The 13,583-nt window shown below is 58.8% G+C and overlaps 1 protein-coding gene across 1 annotated transcript; it reads right to left on the bottom strand.

Annotated features, from left to right (window-relative positions):
* Window positions 1–5,785: 5,785 nt before the first annotated feature.
* Window positions 5,786–13,161, bottom strand: LOC116501559 (relA-associated inhibitor-like). The gene is made up of 4 exons (XM_032207165.1): window positions 13,104–13,161; window positions 12,322–12,466; window positions 6,487–6,650; window positions 5,786–6,042 (listed from the first exon to the last, which is right to left on the bottom strand). The coding sequence occupies exons 1-4, from the start codon at window positions 13,159–13,161 to the stop codon at window positions 5,786–5,788; spliced, it is 624 nt and encodes a 207-aa protein (XP_032063056.1).
* Window positions 13,162–13,583: the final 422 nt, after the last annotated feature.

The raw sequence follows: 13,583 nt of genomic DNA, 5'->3' as shown, positions 1-13,583 counted from the left end.
GGCAGTTTGGGGGTAGATGGGCACAGGGCTGTGCCTGTGTGCCTGAAGGGGCACACGTAGCCCTGCTGGGAGCAAGGTTTCATCTGGGAACTCACAGCCAAGCGACGGATGCAGGTGTCTTCGGTGACTTCGGTGCACCAGTTGCACAGCGGCAAGTCTTCCGTCATGATGTTTAAAACTTTCTCCAGGGTCCTCGGCATGGCCAGGATCACCTCCCACATGCCCAGGTCAGTGCTGCAAGCCCAGAATACTCTGTCAGTGAGGCTGCCTCAGCCGCAGGGCCACAAACCGGGCCAGCCCCAGAGGAGCCAGGCTGTCCTGCAGCCCCTGTGACTTGGGGAGCACTGAGGGCCCAGCCTGGGCAAGCAGGAGGGGGCTGAGCTGGTGTTCCCTGGGGGCAGGGGGACTCTGGGCTGCCTTGGACAGCTGGGCTGCTGCAGCCCTGGCTGGCCCAGTAGGGCTGGAACACATTGGTGGGAAGGAGGGCTGTGCTCCCTGGGGATGTCCTGCTCTTTGCCATGGCTCTGGCAAGCAGAGAGTCTCCAGGTGCATCTCCCGACATGGAACAAGCCCTCAAGGATGTCAAGGCCAGGACCTGTCACATGGCGGAGAGAACTGCAGCAGGTTCTTGACTTCTTCCCTGGACATCTTGTTGGTCAGCTGGAGAAGCAGGGAGTCCAGGCACTGCCGCGCCGATGCCGTGTGGATGCTGCCCAGGTTTTTCCTGATGCACTCCATGATCTTTGGCACCTTGGGGGACAAAGTGGGAATGGTGTTGCCAGCAGACTGCAGCCATTTCCACAGCTGCCACTCAAACTTTGGCCCCTTCCATTGCTCTCTGCTGGCTTCACGTGGCTTCTGGAGCCCAAGAGACCCCGATGTGCCAGGGAGGCAGGGAGGGAGGCAGGGAAGGAGAGAGGAACAACGCCTGGAAGAGCTCAAGGGCAGGGCCATGGCCACAGGCCACTTACATGTGTCAGCCAGTAGTCAGGGTCCTCCAAGACTGCATCCAGCACACTGCAGGCCCCCTGCTTGTCATGGATGCTGGAGTCTGGTAAAGCTTCAAGGGCTGTGAGGATGACGTCCAGCCTCTCAGTAGGGAAGAGGTATCCTCCAAACCCCTGTGGGAAGAAGGAGGAGCGAAGACATGCCTCACTGAGTGTCCCAAGGGTGCTGCTTAGCTGAGCAGCAAGGGCAGCTCCGGAGAGAAGGCCCTCGGGGGAAAGGGTGAGGATGGAGCATATGGGGCCAGAGTGCTGGCCCTGCAGGTAACCAGGGCTTGCTGGTGGCCAGGAGGGCTGGAGCTGCTGCCGGGACACAGGGGAGCAGCCTTCACATAGCCCCAGCCTGGGGACAAGAGGAACCGTCTCACCAGGGCGAGTGAGGCCGTGCCAGCCCCACCGGTTCTGGACCCCTCTGCTCACACCAGATGCCTGCTGATGCTGCGGACAAGATCCCCAGCAAGGCCAGAGCTCATTACCTTGGCAATATCACAGGGAGTTGATGTTATAGAAAACTGGTATGCTGGGTCCTCCAAATTCGTGTGTCTCTTTGCATAATTTTCCATGTCCTCTCTCAATCTCCATTCTAAACAGTGGGAAACAGCGAAGAGTCAGTAGGGAAGAGCATCTCTGCCAACAAGCTTGCCAAATGGTGAAAAGCACTTTCACTAGGAATGGTTGAGGAGGGAGGCTCAGACCCATGGCGAGGAGAGTGATGGGCAGGGATGTAAAGCACAAGGTGAGGAGTGCTGGGAGCAAGAGGGACCTCAGGGATGATGCAGAAGGAGGAGAAGCAATGGCGTTGGGTGCCGCGGGGGTAGCAGCGTGTCACAGACCCCCTTCTGCTCGGGGTCAGGATGTGCAGGAAGCCCCCTGACACCTGCTTGCAAGACGGCAGGGAGCAAACAGTCAGGGAGAATTCTGGAGGGCGTCACCATCCCTGGTGATGCACGGCTGGCTCTGCTGTTCACTCCTCGGGGAAGATGCGGTTTGTGAAGTGCTCATCGATTGATGGCTTAGACTGGGGGAGACCACAAAACAGCGTGGTAGGTGATCTGGGAAGGGTTGGGAAGGACAGCAGCAGAGAACTGCTCCTGGACGTCAGGTGAGCGTCTAGCTTCTGCGGAAAACGATAGCCAGAATGCTGCGGGAAGCTGCTGTGAGGAGCAGAGGAGGTCAGGGAACCTGGCAGAATTCCGTGGGCAGCCTCCCCCAAGCACAAAAACAATCCTTCACAATACTCGGGGAGAACAGGCAGACAAACCTGTAGATATCTGTGTGCAGACGGATGCTGCCCACCACACCTTCTTACCTCTTCCTTCTGTGACGATTTTGTAGAAGCAAAAAAGAGCATCCAAGGTTGCGCGTCCGAAGGAATCATTGCTGCTGCTGAAAATGAAGAGGTGGCTCAGCAGCTGTCCCAGGATGGGGATGTAGATCTGTCTGGAATCATCGTGGCTGTCTTCATAGTCATCTGAGTTCTGGGTGAGGAAGGGAGGAGAGACAAAGGGCTTAGTGGAGGCAGAGCCAGCCCCTGAGATAGCAGGGCCTGAGGAGGGAAGAGCAGGGGCAAAGGAGGGATGAAGACCCTCGCTTCACAGTGCTGAGGCACTCACTTGCATCCAGGTTTGCCTCACAGGCACCCCTGAGTGGCAGGACGCTCTGGGATGCAGGAAAGGGTGGAGGGTTCCTTGTGCCTTACCTCGGTCACAAAATACCTGACGATGAAATCACCCAGCCTCTCAATCCTCCTCACAGCTCTCTCACGCACAGCTGGGTTTTTGGAGTGGGCAAAGGCCAGCAGCACCTGCGAGGAGAGAAGTTGCTGGGTTGACAGTGGTCTGCAAATGTAACCTGAGAGGATTCTTTGGAAATTCTTTGCAAATGCCAAACCTGCAAGATATTCTCCAACTCTATGCTGACACGGATGTTGGGACAGTTGCGTATGAAGGCCGCCAGCATGAGGTCCATGGCACTCATAGTCTGCAGGGAGGACAGAAGAGCATCGAATTACTTCTGTGGCCCTTCTTACCCCCAGGAGGTGGCTCTGAGCCCCTCTGGAGTTCAGGGGTGGCTCTGGGGCTAAAAAGCCGCTGCATGCAGACCTCCTGCAGCACAAGATCAGGTCGGGGAAGGGGAAGGGGTGAGGCTGGGAAAGCAAATCTGGGCCCCGGCCCTGCATTGGTCTCTGGTTGTGTCAGCACGGGGAAGCAAGGCAGCAGCTCAGCAGGACTGGGGGTGCCGGTACCTCACCCAGCACATACCTCAGCGTAGAGCGCTCTTTCTGCTTCTGGCACATCCGACTCCGGAGGCAGAAAGAAGACGCTCTTGCAGCACACGTTCAGGAGACCCTCCTTTTTGCCACGCAGTACTGTTGGTACGGTGTTGCTGAAGGAGAGAGAGAGAGGAGCCTGTTGGACGCAGTGCCTTGAGGCTTATGAAGGAGGACACGGACCTCCCTTGGCCAGGCATCCCTGGGATGGATGGGCAGCCTCCCTGCCAGCTTCAGGGCCACCAGGGCATTGCCCTGGGGCTGTGCTGGCCCAACCAGGGGCTGGGCACGCACCTGAGGACGGTGACAGTCTCCATGGCCTTCTGCCGGAATTCGGTGCGCAAGCTGTCCACAGGCTCCTTTTCCAGCAGCGCCTGCAGAGCACAAGCAGGATGAGACCTTGGAGCCACCGGCACCCAGCAGCAGCAGAGCCAGCACTGCCCCAGCCCTCGCCGCCCAGGGGACTGGTGCCGGGGGGCCTGTCCCCTTCCCCAACCCGCTGCACATCCTCTCACCATGATGTTCTCCACCAGCTTATGTTTGCAGTAGAAGGCATGCAAGTTCACCGGCACACCCTCCTCTGTGACAATTCTGCACAGATCGCAGATTTTGCTGAGGAACAGCATCTTCTGCTCCTCGTCGTCCTGGCAGCCACAAAGACACCAACAGAGCATTAGGGGGACACCCACGGCCAGCAGGACCAAAGCCTTGAGGGGTCTGGAGCTGTGTGGGACCCCTGGAGGGCAGCTCCAGGAGCACAGCTGCGATGCAAGCGGCTGCCATTACCTTTCTTTTCCGTCTGACATACGCCCTGATGAATTTCACAGCCGAGTCTTTGCGCAGTTTCCATGCCTTATCTGGAAAGGAAGAAAGCAAAGAGTGCTGCAGAGAGGGGCTGAATGCAGGGGTGAGGAGATGAAGGGTCCCAGCCCCAGAAGGACGTGGGGAGGCCGCGGGGATGCCCAGAGGCTGCAGCAGCTCCGCTGGGAAGAGAGGCTGACGGAGCTGGGCTTGTGGAGCCTGGAGAAGGCTGCGGGGGGACCTCGCTGCGGCCTCCCCGTGCCCAAAGGGGCCTCCAGGAAAGCTGGGGGGGAATCTTCATCATGGACTGCAGCGACAGGACAAGGGGTGACGGCTTTAACCTCAAAGAGGGCAGGTTTCTTTTGGACAGGCAGGGATTTCTCTCCTTCACGCCCAGGGCAGTGAGGCCTTGGCGAAGGCTGTGGTGACCCCTCCCTGGCACTGCCCACGGCCAGGCTGGGTGGGCTTTGGGCAGCCTGGGCTGGGGGGAAGCATCGTGATCGCTGAGGTCCCCCCCAGCCCAAAGCGTCCTGGGATTCTGTGGTGCTGCGGAGGAAGCTTGGCCCCGTCAGCCCAAGCGCCACTTTACCCAGGAAAGGAGTCCTGGAGTCAAGCAGGGGTCTCTGTGTCTCAAACCCTCCCCACCCCATCCCTAAGACCCTGACTCACTGGGATCCAGCAGCTGCGACTCGTCCTGGCTCTCCTGTACCGGGCTGCTGCCCGCTGCCGGAGAAATGGCCTCTACCGGGGTTCTGTCCTCTGCCGGCAAAATGGCCTCTGCTGGCCGGTTGCTGCCCCTAGAAGACCAGGTCTCCTGCCAGGCCAGCCTGGGCTGCCTGGGGGGCATGCCTCCCTCCTCATCCCATTCAGAAAGAGCCTCTGGAGTGGGAGAGCTCGCAAGGAGAAACCGGCGGCTCCTCTGGGCGGGCGGTTTCGGCATTGTGGGACGTGGGCTATGCTCGGGGACTCCTCGAAGGCCCTGTGCTCCTGCCCTGTCCGTCACTGCCGTGCACCGACACTGAGGGTCCGAGCCACGGCTGCGCTCTTATAAGGCGGAGCCCTGGGGTGTCAGCAAGTGACGTCACAATGGGTGCCATTGTGACACGCGCCTGGGCTGGATGGGCCCCGCATGAGGGCAGGAAGGCTGTGCAGAGGGATCTGGACAGGCTGGATCAACGGGCCGCATCCAGCTGCGTGGCATTGAAGGCCAAATGCTGGGTTCCACACTTGGAATCATAGAATATCCTGAGTTGGAAGGCGGCAGACCTGAAGGGATGAAAGACATGGTCTCCTGGTGCCTCTTGAGCAGAAGGCGTTTATTGCCATTTTTCTCTGCTACATATACTTTCCCCGTAACCACATGCGCTGTCCACGTGCCCGAATCAGTCATACACTTGGTTAGAGACCCTCAGCCACGCACCTCAAGCCAGCCAGCAACTGACCACTGCGCAAAGCTCATCCTTAATGCTGTAGCCAACTTAATTTACCCCCACCTTGTTCAAGATTTTGTTACTAACGCTTATTTAAAAAGGGGGCTTTAGAGCTTTGGGACGACTACTTAAAGGATCAGGGGCACAGGTTGTGTTTGCCTCTGTCCTTCCGATAGGGGGGATCGATGCTGACAAGCAGACTCCACGTTAACACGTATCTTTGGGACTGGTGCGCCCCCCACACCCTCTGGGTGCCCCCACCCCATCCTTTGTGTGCTCCCCTATAACCCAGGGTTGCCCCCTACCCCCCGGTATCCCCCACCCCCCGGGGCCCCCACCCCGAAGAAGCTGCGCGGCACGAAGCCCTCCTGGCCGCGCAGGGCCGCCCAGCACCACTCGTGCTCGCCGGGGGGCTGGCGCCGCAGCACGGTGACGGGGTCGCCCTTGCGGAAGCTCAGCTCGTCCCCCTGCGCCGCCTCGTAATCCCACAGCGCGTACACCACCCCGCCGTGCCGCTGCCCCAGGCTCTGCTCCACCTCTCGGGACAGGGACACCAGTGGGGACATTGAAAGGGATGGGGACACCAGTGGGGACACCAATAGGGACATACATGGGGACAGGGACAGCAGTGGGGACACGTGTGGGGACAGGGACAGACATGGGGACACACATGGGGACACCAGTGGAGATGGGGACACCAGTGGGGACATACATGGGGATGGGGACACCAGTGGGGCCAAGGAGAGGTTTGGGGACACCAGTGGGGACAGGGACACCAGTAGGGGCACCAGTAGGGACAGGGACATGTCCCCAGCCCCCCCATGCCCCCAGCCCTGTACCAGTGAGGTAGCTGTGGCACTTGGCGAGCCCTCCCAGACCCCATGTCATCCCCATGTCCCCCTGTGTCCCCATGTCCCCATGGCCCCAAATGTCCCCATGTCCCCCCCGTGTCCCCATGTCGTCCCCATGTCCCCCCCCGTACTGGTGAGGTAGCTGTGGCACTCGGCGTAGCCGTCACGGTACGGGTCGCACTTGTCCAGGGCGAGGCAGCCGTCGCTGGTGGTGGCGTAGCAGGCGGCACCGTGGCGCACCAGGGCCACGCAGATGGCCGTGTCGTTGCACGAGGCCGCGCAGTGCAGGGGGGTCCTGGCAAGGGGGGGGGCACCGTGGGGATGGGGGCCGTGGGGTGCCCGTCCCTGGGGGTCCCGGTGCCATCTGAGGGTGTTCCCAGTACCGTCAGGGGGTTCCCTAGTACCCTCTGGGGGGTTCCCAGTACCCTCGGGGGGGTTCCCAGTACCCTCTGGGGGTCTTTCCAGTAGCCTCGGGGGGGTTCCCAGTACCCTCGGGGGGTCTTTCCAGTACCCTTGGAGGGGTCCCAGTACCCTTGGGGGGGTCTCAGTATCCTCGGGGGGGGATCCCAGTACCCTCGGGGGGGTCCCCAGCACCCCTTTGCCCCCCCCACCCCACGGGCTGTCCCACAGCCCCCCGTTTGTCCCCCCCATCCCACCTCCTGCCCCTACAGCGTCCCCCTTCATCCCCCATCCCCGTGCCCCCCAGTGCCCCCCCATCCACGTGGCACCCCCCCGTCACCCCCGTGTCCCCCCATAACCCCGTCATGTCCCCCATCTCTCCATCCCATGTCCCCATGTCCCCATCCCGTGTCCCCCGTGTCCCCCATGTCCCCTGTGTCCCCAGCCCGTGTCCCATGTCCCCATGTCCCATTTCCCCACCCCATGTCCCCCATGTCCCCAGCCTGTGTCCTCCATGTCCCCATCCCACGTCCCCTGTGTCCCCAGCCTGTGTCCTTGGTGTCCCCAACCCATGTCCCCTGTATCTCCTGTGTCCCCAGCCTGTGTCCCCTGTCCCCATCCCTTGCCCCTATCCCATGTCCCCAGCCCGTGTCCCTGTCCCCCTGCGTCCCCATCCCACGTCCCCGTGTCCCCAGCCCTGTCCCCCTGTCTCCATCCCTATCCCATGTCCCCAGCCCATATCCCCTGTCCCCATCCCATGTCCCTGTGTCCCCATGTCCCCATCCCATGTCCTGTGTCCCTATCCCATGTCCTCAGCCCGTGTCCCCATGTTCCCATCCCCTGTCCCCACGTCCCTGTGTCCCCATCCCATGTCCCCGTGTCCCCATATCCCCATCCCATGTCCCCATCCCATATCCCTGTGTCCCCATCCCGTGTCCCTGTGTTCCCATCCCATGTCCTCATCCCATGTCCCCATGTCCCCATCCCATCCCCATGTCCCCTGTCCCCATCCCATGTCCCATATCCCAGTGTCCCCATCCTATGTCCCCATGTCCCCAGTGTCCCCATCCCATATCCCAGTGTCCCCATGTCCCCCCCCGTGTCCCCGTTTCCCCCCCACCTCGGCCACAGCCTGCTGCACCACGTCGAGCCCCCCGTTGAGGGCTGCGTCCAGCAGCAGCACCAAGGGGTCGAAGCGCACGGAGGCCCCGGGGCACCGCCAGGGGGAGGACGCCGAGCGCAAGGCAGAGCGCAGCTGCTGGGGGGGCACCCGTGGGTGGGGGGGGTGAGGGGACACCCGTGGGGGGGAGGGAGGACACACATGGGGGTGGGGGAAGCTGCCTGAGGTGGATGGGGATGGTTGGCACCGGGTGGCACCCGGGGGACTTTGGGGAAGGGGGGGGCACCCTAAGGAAGGGGGGGCACCCAGGAGAAAGGGGGGGCACCCAAGGACCCCAGGGAAGGGGGGGACACCCTAAGGAATTGGGGGGGCACCCAGGGACCCCAGGGAAGGGGGGGACACCCAAAGGAAGGGGGGGGGGGGACCCTAAGGAATTGGGGGGGGCACCCTGGGGAAGGGGGGGCACTCTAAGGAAGGGGGGGGTACCCAGGGACCCCGGTTGTGCATAGGACCCTGGGGATGGGATGGGGGGGCTCCAAGGGATCTCGGGGGGGGGGGAACACACCCTAATAAAGTGGGGAGCACCCAGAGACCCCCCCTCACTCACCGGCGTGTGCAGGGAGCTGGTGGAAGGCTCGGCGGGGGGGGGGCTGCAGGACAGCTCCAGCTCCTCAGCAGGTAGCGGGGAGGATTCGGGGGCCCCAGGGGGGTTCTGGGGGGGGGGGGGGGGGGGGGGGGGCAGTGCAGGAGGCGGGTGATGAGCTTCTGGTACTGGCGGGTACAAGGGGGGGGGGGGCAGGGCCCCCCCCGGGCACTGCTCCATGGAACCGTGGTGCCGGAGGGGTCTCGGCATCTGGGCCAGGACCCGGGCGACCTCCCGAAATTCGGGGTCCGCCCGGGCTTCGGGGGGGAGCAGGGGCTGCAGGCGGGTGGGGCTGAGGGGGCGCACCGGGGGGGGGTCATTTTCCGAGGTGCCCTCCCCCGTAGGTCCTGCAGCCGCTGCCCCCCCCCATCCCAAAAGCCCTTCCACCTCCGGTTCGGGGTCCGGATCCGTAGAACCCCCCTGGACGGTGGTCGCTCCATTATGGGGTCTGGGGGGGGGGGGTCCGGGTGGGAGCTATAGGGGAGGGGGGGGAAAAAAAATAGGGGGAGGGGGGTGTGAGAGCCCCCCCACACACACATACATGGGGTCCCACCCTAAAAGTCCCCATGACACACTGGGACCCCCCCCAAAATCCCCCATATCTCTGGGACCCCCCCCAAAAAAAAAGCATATCTCACTGTGACCCCCCCCCCCAAAATCCCCCATATCACACTGGGACCCCCCCAAATCCCCCATATCACACCGGGACCCCCCTCCAGAAGGTCCCGTATCATACAGGACCCCCCCAAAATCCCCCATATCACACTGGGACCCCCCCCCAAAATCCCCCATATCACACCAGGACCCCACAGACCCCCCCTAAACCCCCTATCCACCACACTGAAGCCCCACAACCCCCCCAAAAATAAAACAAATCCACCCCACTGAAGCCCCCAGACCCCCCCAAACCCCCCCAAAACCGGGTGCCCCACCCCCCCGTGCTTACCTTGCTCCCCCCGTCCAAGCTGGACTCACGCCAAGGCACCAGCCCCAGGCGCTGCCCCTCGCTACTGCCTGCGGGGGGGGGGGCACAACAGAGCTCAATAATGGGGGGAGGGGCTTCAGAACCCCCCCCCCACCGCCAAAGCAGCAGCCCCAAAACCCGAGGGGGGGGACCCCATAGCAGCCCTTGGGTTTCTGCCCCCCCCCCAAATCCCAGTTTGTGCTGGATGTTCCCCCAAAATCCCAAAATGCTCCCCCCCCCCAAAGCCCCCCCCCAAATTCCCCTTGAACACCCCCTAAGTGCCCCCAAAGAGCCCCTAAACGCCCCCAAACACCCCCCAAGATCCCCCCTAACTGACCTCACCCCCCCCCCCAATAAACCTAAACACCCCCTAAACACATCCACCCCCCAAAAAAAAAACCCTAAACATCCCCTAACACACCCCAAACACCCCCAAAAGGTGGCATCCGGGGGACTTCGGGGAAGGGGGGGGGCACCCTAAGGAAGGGGGGGGGGGACCCTAAGGAATTGGGGGGGGCATCCAGGGACCCCAGGGACGGGGGGGGCACCCTAAGGAAGGGGGGGGGACCCTAAGGAATTGGGGGGGGCACCCAGGGACCCCAGGGAAGGGAGAGGCACCCTAAGGAATTGGGGGGCACCCTGTCTGTGGCAGTGGGGTTGGAGTTAAATTATCTTTAGGGTCCTTTCCAACTCAAGACATTCTATGATTCTACAATTCTATGGATGAAATGGCATTAAATACCTTGTTGAGAAGCAGCATCCAACAGCTGAGTCTCTGGACTGGAGAACTTGTTGTCGACGGAAGGAAGACACAGACGCTCAATATGAGTGAACAGTGAACTTCAACTTTAATGGATAGCTCAGTCGCCTTTTATCCAGTTCGAACATAATCAACTCATACATATTACAAAACTAAGCTCAGGATTGGCTAACACTTCCCGCTCTTTTCAGTTAGTTCCTCCCTCTTTTGGCTACTGCCCTGCCATAGGGACTTTCCCAGCCACACAAGGGCATCGTGTCCTTGAGCCTGATTGGTTCTCAACGGGCTGCGCACGTGCCAGGCTCATATGGGTTAAGTATGGTACCTCCCTAGCCCCTGACCTCCTAACTACTCAACATTCACATGTCCTATCTCACTTAACTATTTCTCCACAAGAACTGACATTCCCATTAGCTGTCTGCAGCTGGGGGTGTCTGCCTCTAACCTTACTTTAGGGTTAGAAACCACGTGCCCCTGCATTTGGAGTCAAAACTTTGTCCCCCATAGACCACTGCCTTTCATACTTGGTGTTTGTTTTCTATCAGTTTCAGTGACAGAAGGAAATTACAATTAGAAATCCTACAGCCCATGGAACCACCAGGGATAAAAGTTGGCTCCAAACCAGTGGGATTCTCTGGGTCAGGGCTTTGTTTTGTCCTCTGCTGCTCAGTGGAGGGAAGGATCATGACAGCTTACGGGATCCCCCATGTCCTCAGGGCTGCCTATGGCTGCAAATGGGACCCCAGAAGGGACCATCAAAGGCAGCACCTTCTTGACCACCTTCTTGGTGGTTGAGATGCCTCTGATGGCCTTCCTCAAGGCCCGTGGTGGAAGGTGCCATAATGCTGGTGCCAGCCAGGGACAGCAAGAAATCTCCTGTGTCGCTGCCAGCATGAAGCAAAGGCAGCTGCTCACGACGAGCGTGTAGCACGAGAAACAAGATGAGCTGACTGTCTCATGCACCATCCCACAGCCTCCTGTGATCTTTCCCACAAAGCAAGAATCAAATGGCCCTGTAGGACTGGGTCTGCCCTTGAAGCTGATGGAGCCCTGAGCAGGGCTCAGGCTCAGAAAAGCCTTTTCAGCCTCTTACCTTCTCCACAGGTGTGGTGCCCCTGATGGGACACAGAGTGTCCTAGCCCTCACTGCCAGCACCACTGCCTGGCAGGAGCTCAACCCATGTGCCAAGGACTAGGAGGGGTCCCTGAGCAGCCCCTGCAGGTGCAAGATTATCTGAGGAACCATTCTGCAACTGCATTATTGAAACCCTTAACTAGGACTCGATGTAGGAAGACATTAAACAAGGGAAGGACTTGGCTGGTTTGATTTTGATGAACAGAAAGGAGAAGTTTTTCCTTCTGCAAGCTGTTAGGTTCTTGCTGTGTGGGTGAAATGTTGGTCCTTCACCACCTCTAGCTTGAATCATTTTTGCAGGTGCGTCTTCCTTATGCAATCCTTTCTTTTTTTTTCTGACCTAACATGGACTCAAGTTGCTGTTGCTGGTGCCTGATTTTCACAGTGCCATTTGTAAAGCACTCCACCAAAGGCCACCAGAAGTTCCCAGGTACCTCCCGGGCTTGTGGCACCCTGCCTGCCATTCTCCACTCCACCTCCTATTTGCTGCGTCTGGTCAGGGCAGTATTGCTGCAGCGTGTTCTGATTCTAGACCCACAAAAAAATTGAAGGTCTAATGGCTTAAAAGAAAAACACTGAAGCAACAGGATTACATATAAGAATATCCTCTGTGTGGGGGGAATGCTGGCACAAAAAGGGATCTCTATGACAAGCAGCTGCAGTTTTGCCAGGTTAAATCCAGACAATGCAAGACTTCACAACCTCACTGGGCAACCTGTTCCCCTGTTCCATCACCCACACAGTACAGAAGGATTTTCTGACATTCAGGCAGAACCACTTGTATTTTAGTTTGTGCCACTGTCTCTTGTCCTATTACTGGACGTCACTGAGAAGAGCATGGTTCCATTTTCCTTGCACCCTCCCTTCAGGTATATATGTTGATAAGATCCACCCCGGGCCTTCTTTCTTCTAAGCTAGGGTCCTATATCTCTTAGCATTTCATCACCTTCGGGGCCCCTTCATGAACTCTCTCCAGTAGTTCTGTGTCTCTTGTACTGGGGAGCCCAGGATATCATTGGCCTTCTTTGTGGCAAAAGCACACGCCTGGCTCTTGTTCAGCTTGCTGTCCTCCAGGACCCCCAGATCCCTTTCTGTCAGTCAGGAAGACAGTGACAAAGGCCTTCCTGAAGTCCAGGTAGACAGCAGCCGCTGCTCTTCCCCTCGTCAATCAGGCTGGTCATTCAAAACCGAGATGCAGACAAGACTTCGAAGAGGGTGTTGAGTAACTAAAATGGGTAGGAAGGGAATATACAAAACCCTGGAACAGAGGAAACACCTCACACTGAAGCACCAAAACCTTCTGCTTAATGGCAAGAGCAGTGATGTTCACAGTGAAGACACAGGACTGGAAATCTGAGTATTTCCTTTGGGGGAAATGTTGACCCCAGAAAGGCTCTTTGCTCTGTGGAGACACAATTCTGTGAGGTTAAAACAAGAAAAGTTGCAATGTGACATGCAAAGCTTTGGAGGAAGCATACCCGTTACATGGTGACAAACCCTAGAAATAAAAAGTCCTCAAGATCTCTGCTTGGGAGATCACTGGTAGCTCATGGCTGGGCTGGTGAGCTGCCCACAGCCATATGTTGGGAAGAGGGAGCTCAGCATGGTCCCGTGCTGAGGCACATCTTGGGCAATCTCATTGATGGAGAGAGGGAAACACTTGGCTGTACATGACAGCAACTACAGAAGATGGAGCATGGTTTTATAACACAGCCATGAAGTCTTTACCTCCTGAAAAAGCTTCCTTTCCTAGGTTTTCTAACTCCACTTTTTCAGCTGGCTCCATTGATTCAGAGAAGAGACCGTCATTTTGGAGGAAAATCACGCTCTTACAGAGATCTTGTTCATTTATTTTTCTAGGAGAGCTCTTCCTGTGGAGCCGCTCTGTAGGTCCTCTTCAATGGACATCTTTGTTCTCACTGAGGTTGGTGGACACATTTTGCAAGTGTCTAAGGGCTTACGTTTGTGGTCAGCTTCACACAGGCCAGTAAATGCATCAGCTGAGATTTGGTTCATGACTGTGGGAGTAAAGTTAGCCCATAGCAAAGGCAAGCTGATGCAATTGGAAGTAGTAGCTCACTTGCTTTGCAGGCTTTGCTGATGGGCACCGCAACACCACAGAGCTGGGAAGCTGCCAGAGCTCAGCAGTACCTTGATACACAATACAAACATGGCCCTGAGTTTGCAACCCCCTTACAGAACAGGCAT

The sequence above is a fragment of the Aythya fuligula genome, unplaced genomic scaffold, assembly GCF_009819795.1.
Source record: "Aythya fuligula isolate bAytFul2 unplaced genomic scaffold, bAytFul2.pri scaffold_31_arrow_ctg1_5, whole genome shotgun sequence".
Taxonomy (NCBI): domain Eukaryota; kingdom Metazoa; phylum Chordata; class Aves; order Anseriformes; family Anatidae; genus Aythya; species Aythya fuligula.
This window is presented reverse-complemented; position numbering and strand designations above follow the sequence as displayed.

Coding starts and splice junctions, on each gene's coding strand:
- LOC116501559 (XM_032207165.1), bottom strand. CDS start 13,161: ATGGAGCCAGCTGAAAAAGTGGAGTTAGAAAACCTAGGAAAGGAAGCT. Junction 12,467..13,103: donor AAAGGAAGCTTTTTCAGGAG/GTAAAGACTTCA, acceptor CCTGACTGACAG/AAAGGGATCTGGGGGTCCTG. Junction 6,043..6,486: donor GTGCCACAGCTACCTCACCA/GTACGGGGGGGG, acceptor CCCTGTCCCGAG/AGGTGGAGCAGAGCCTGGGG.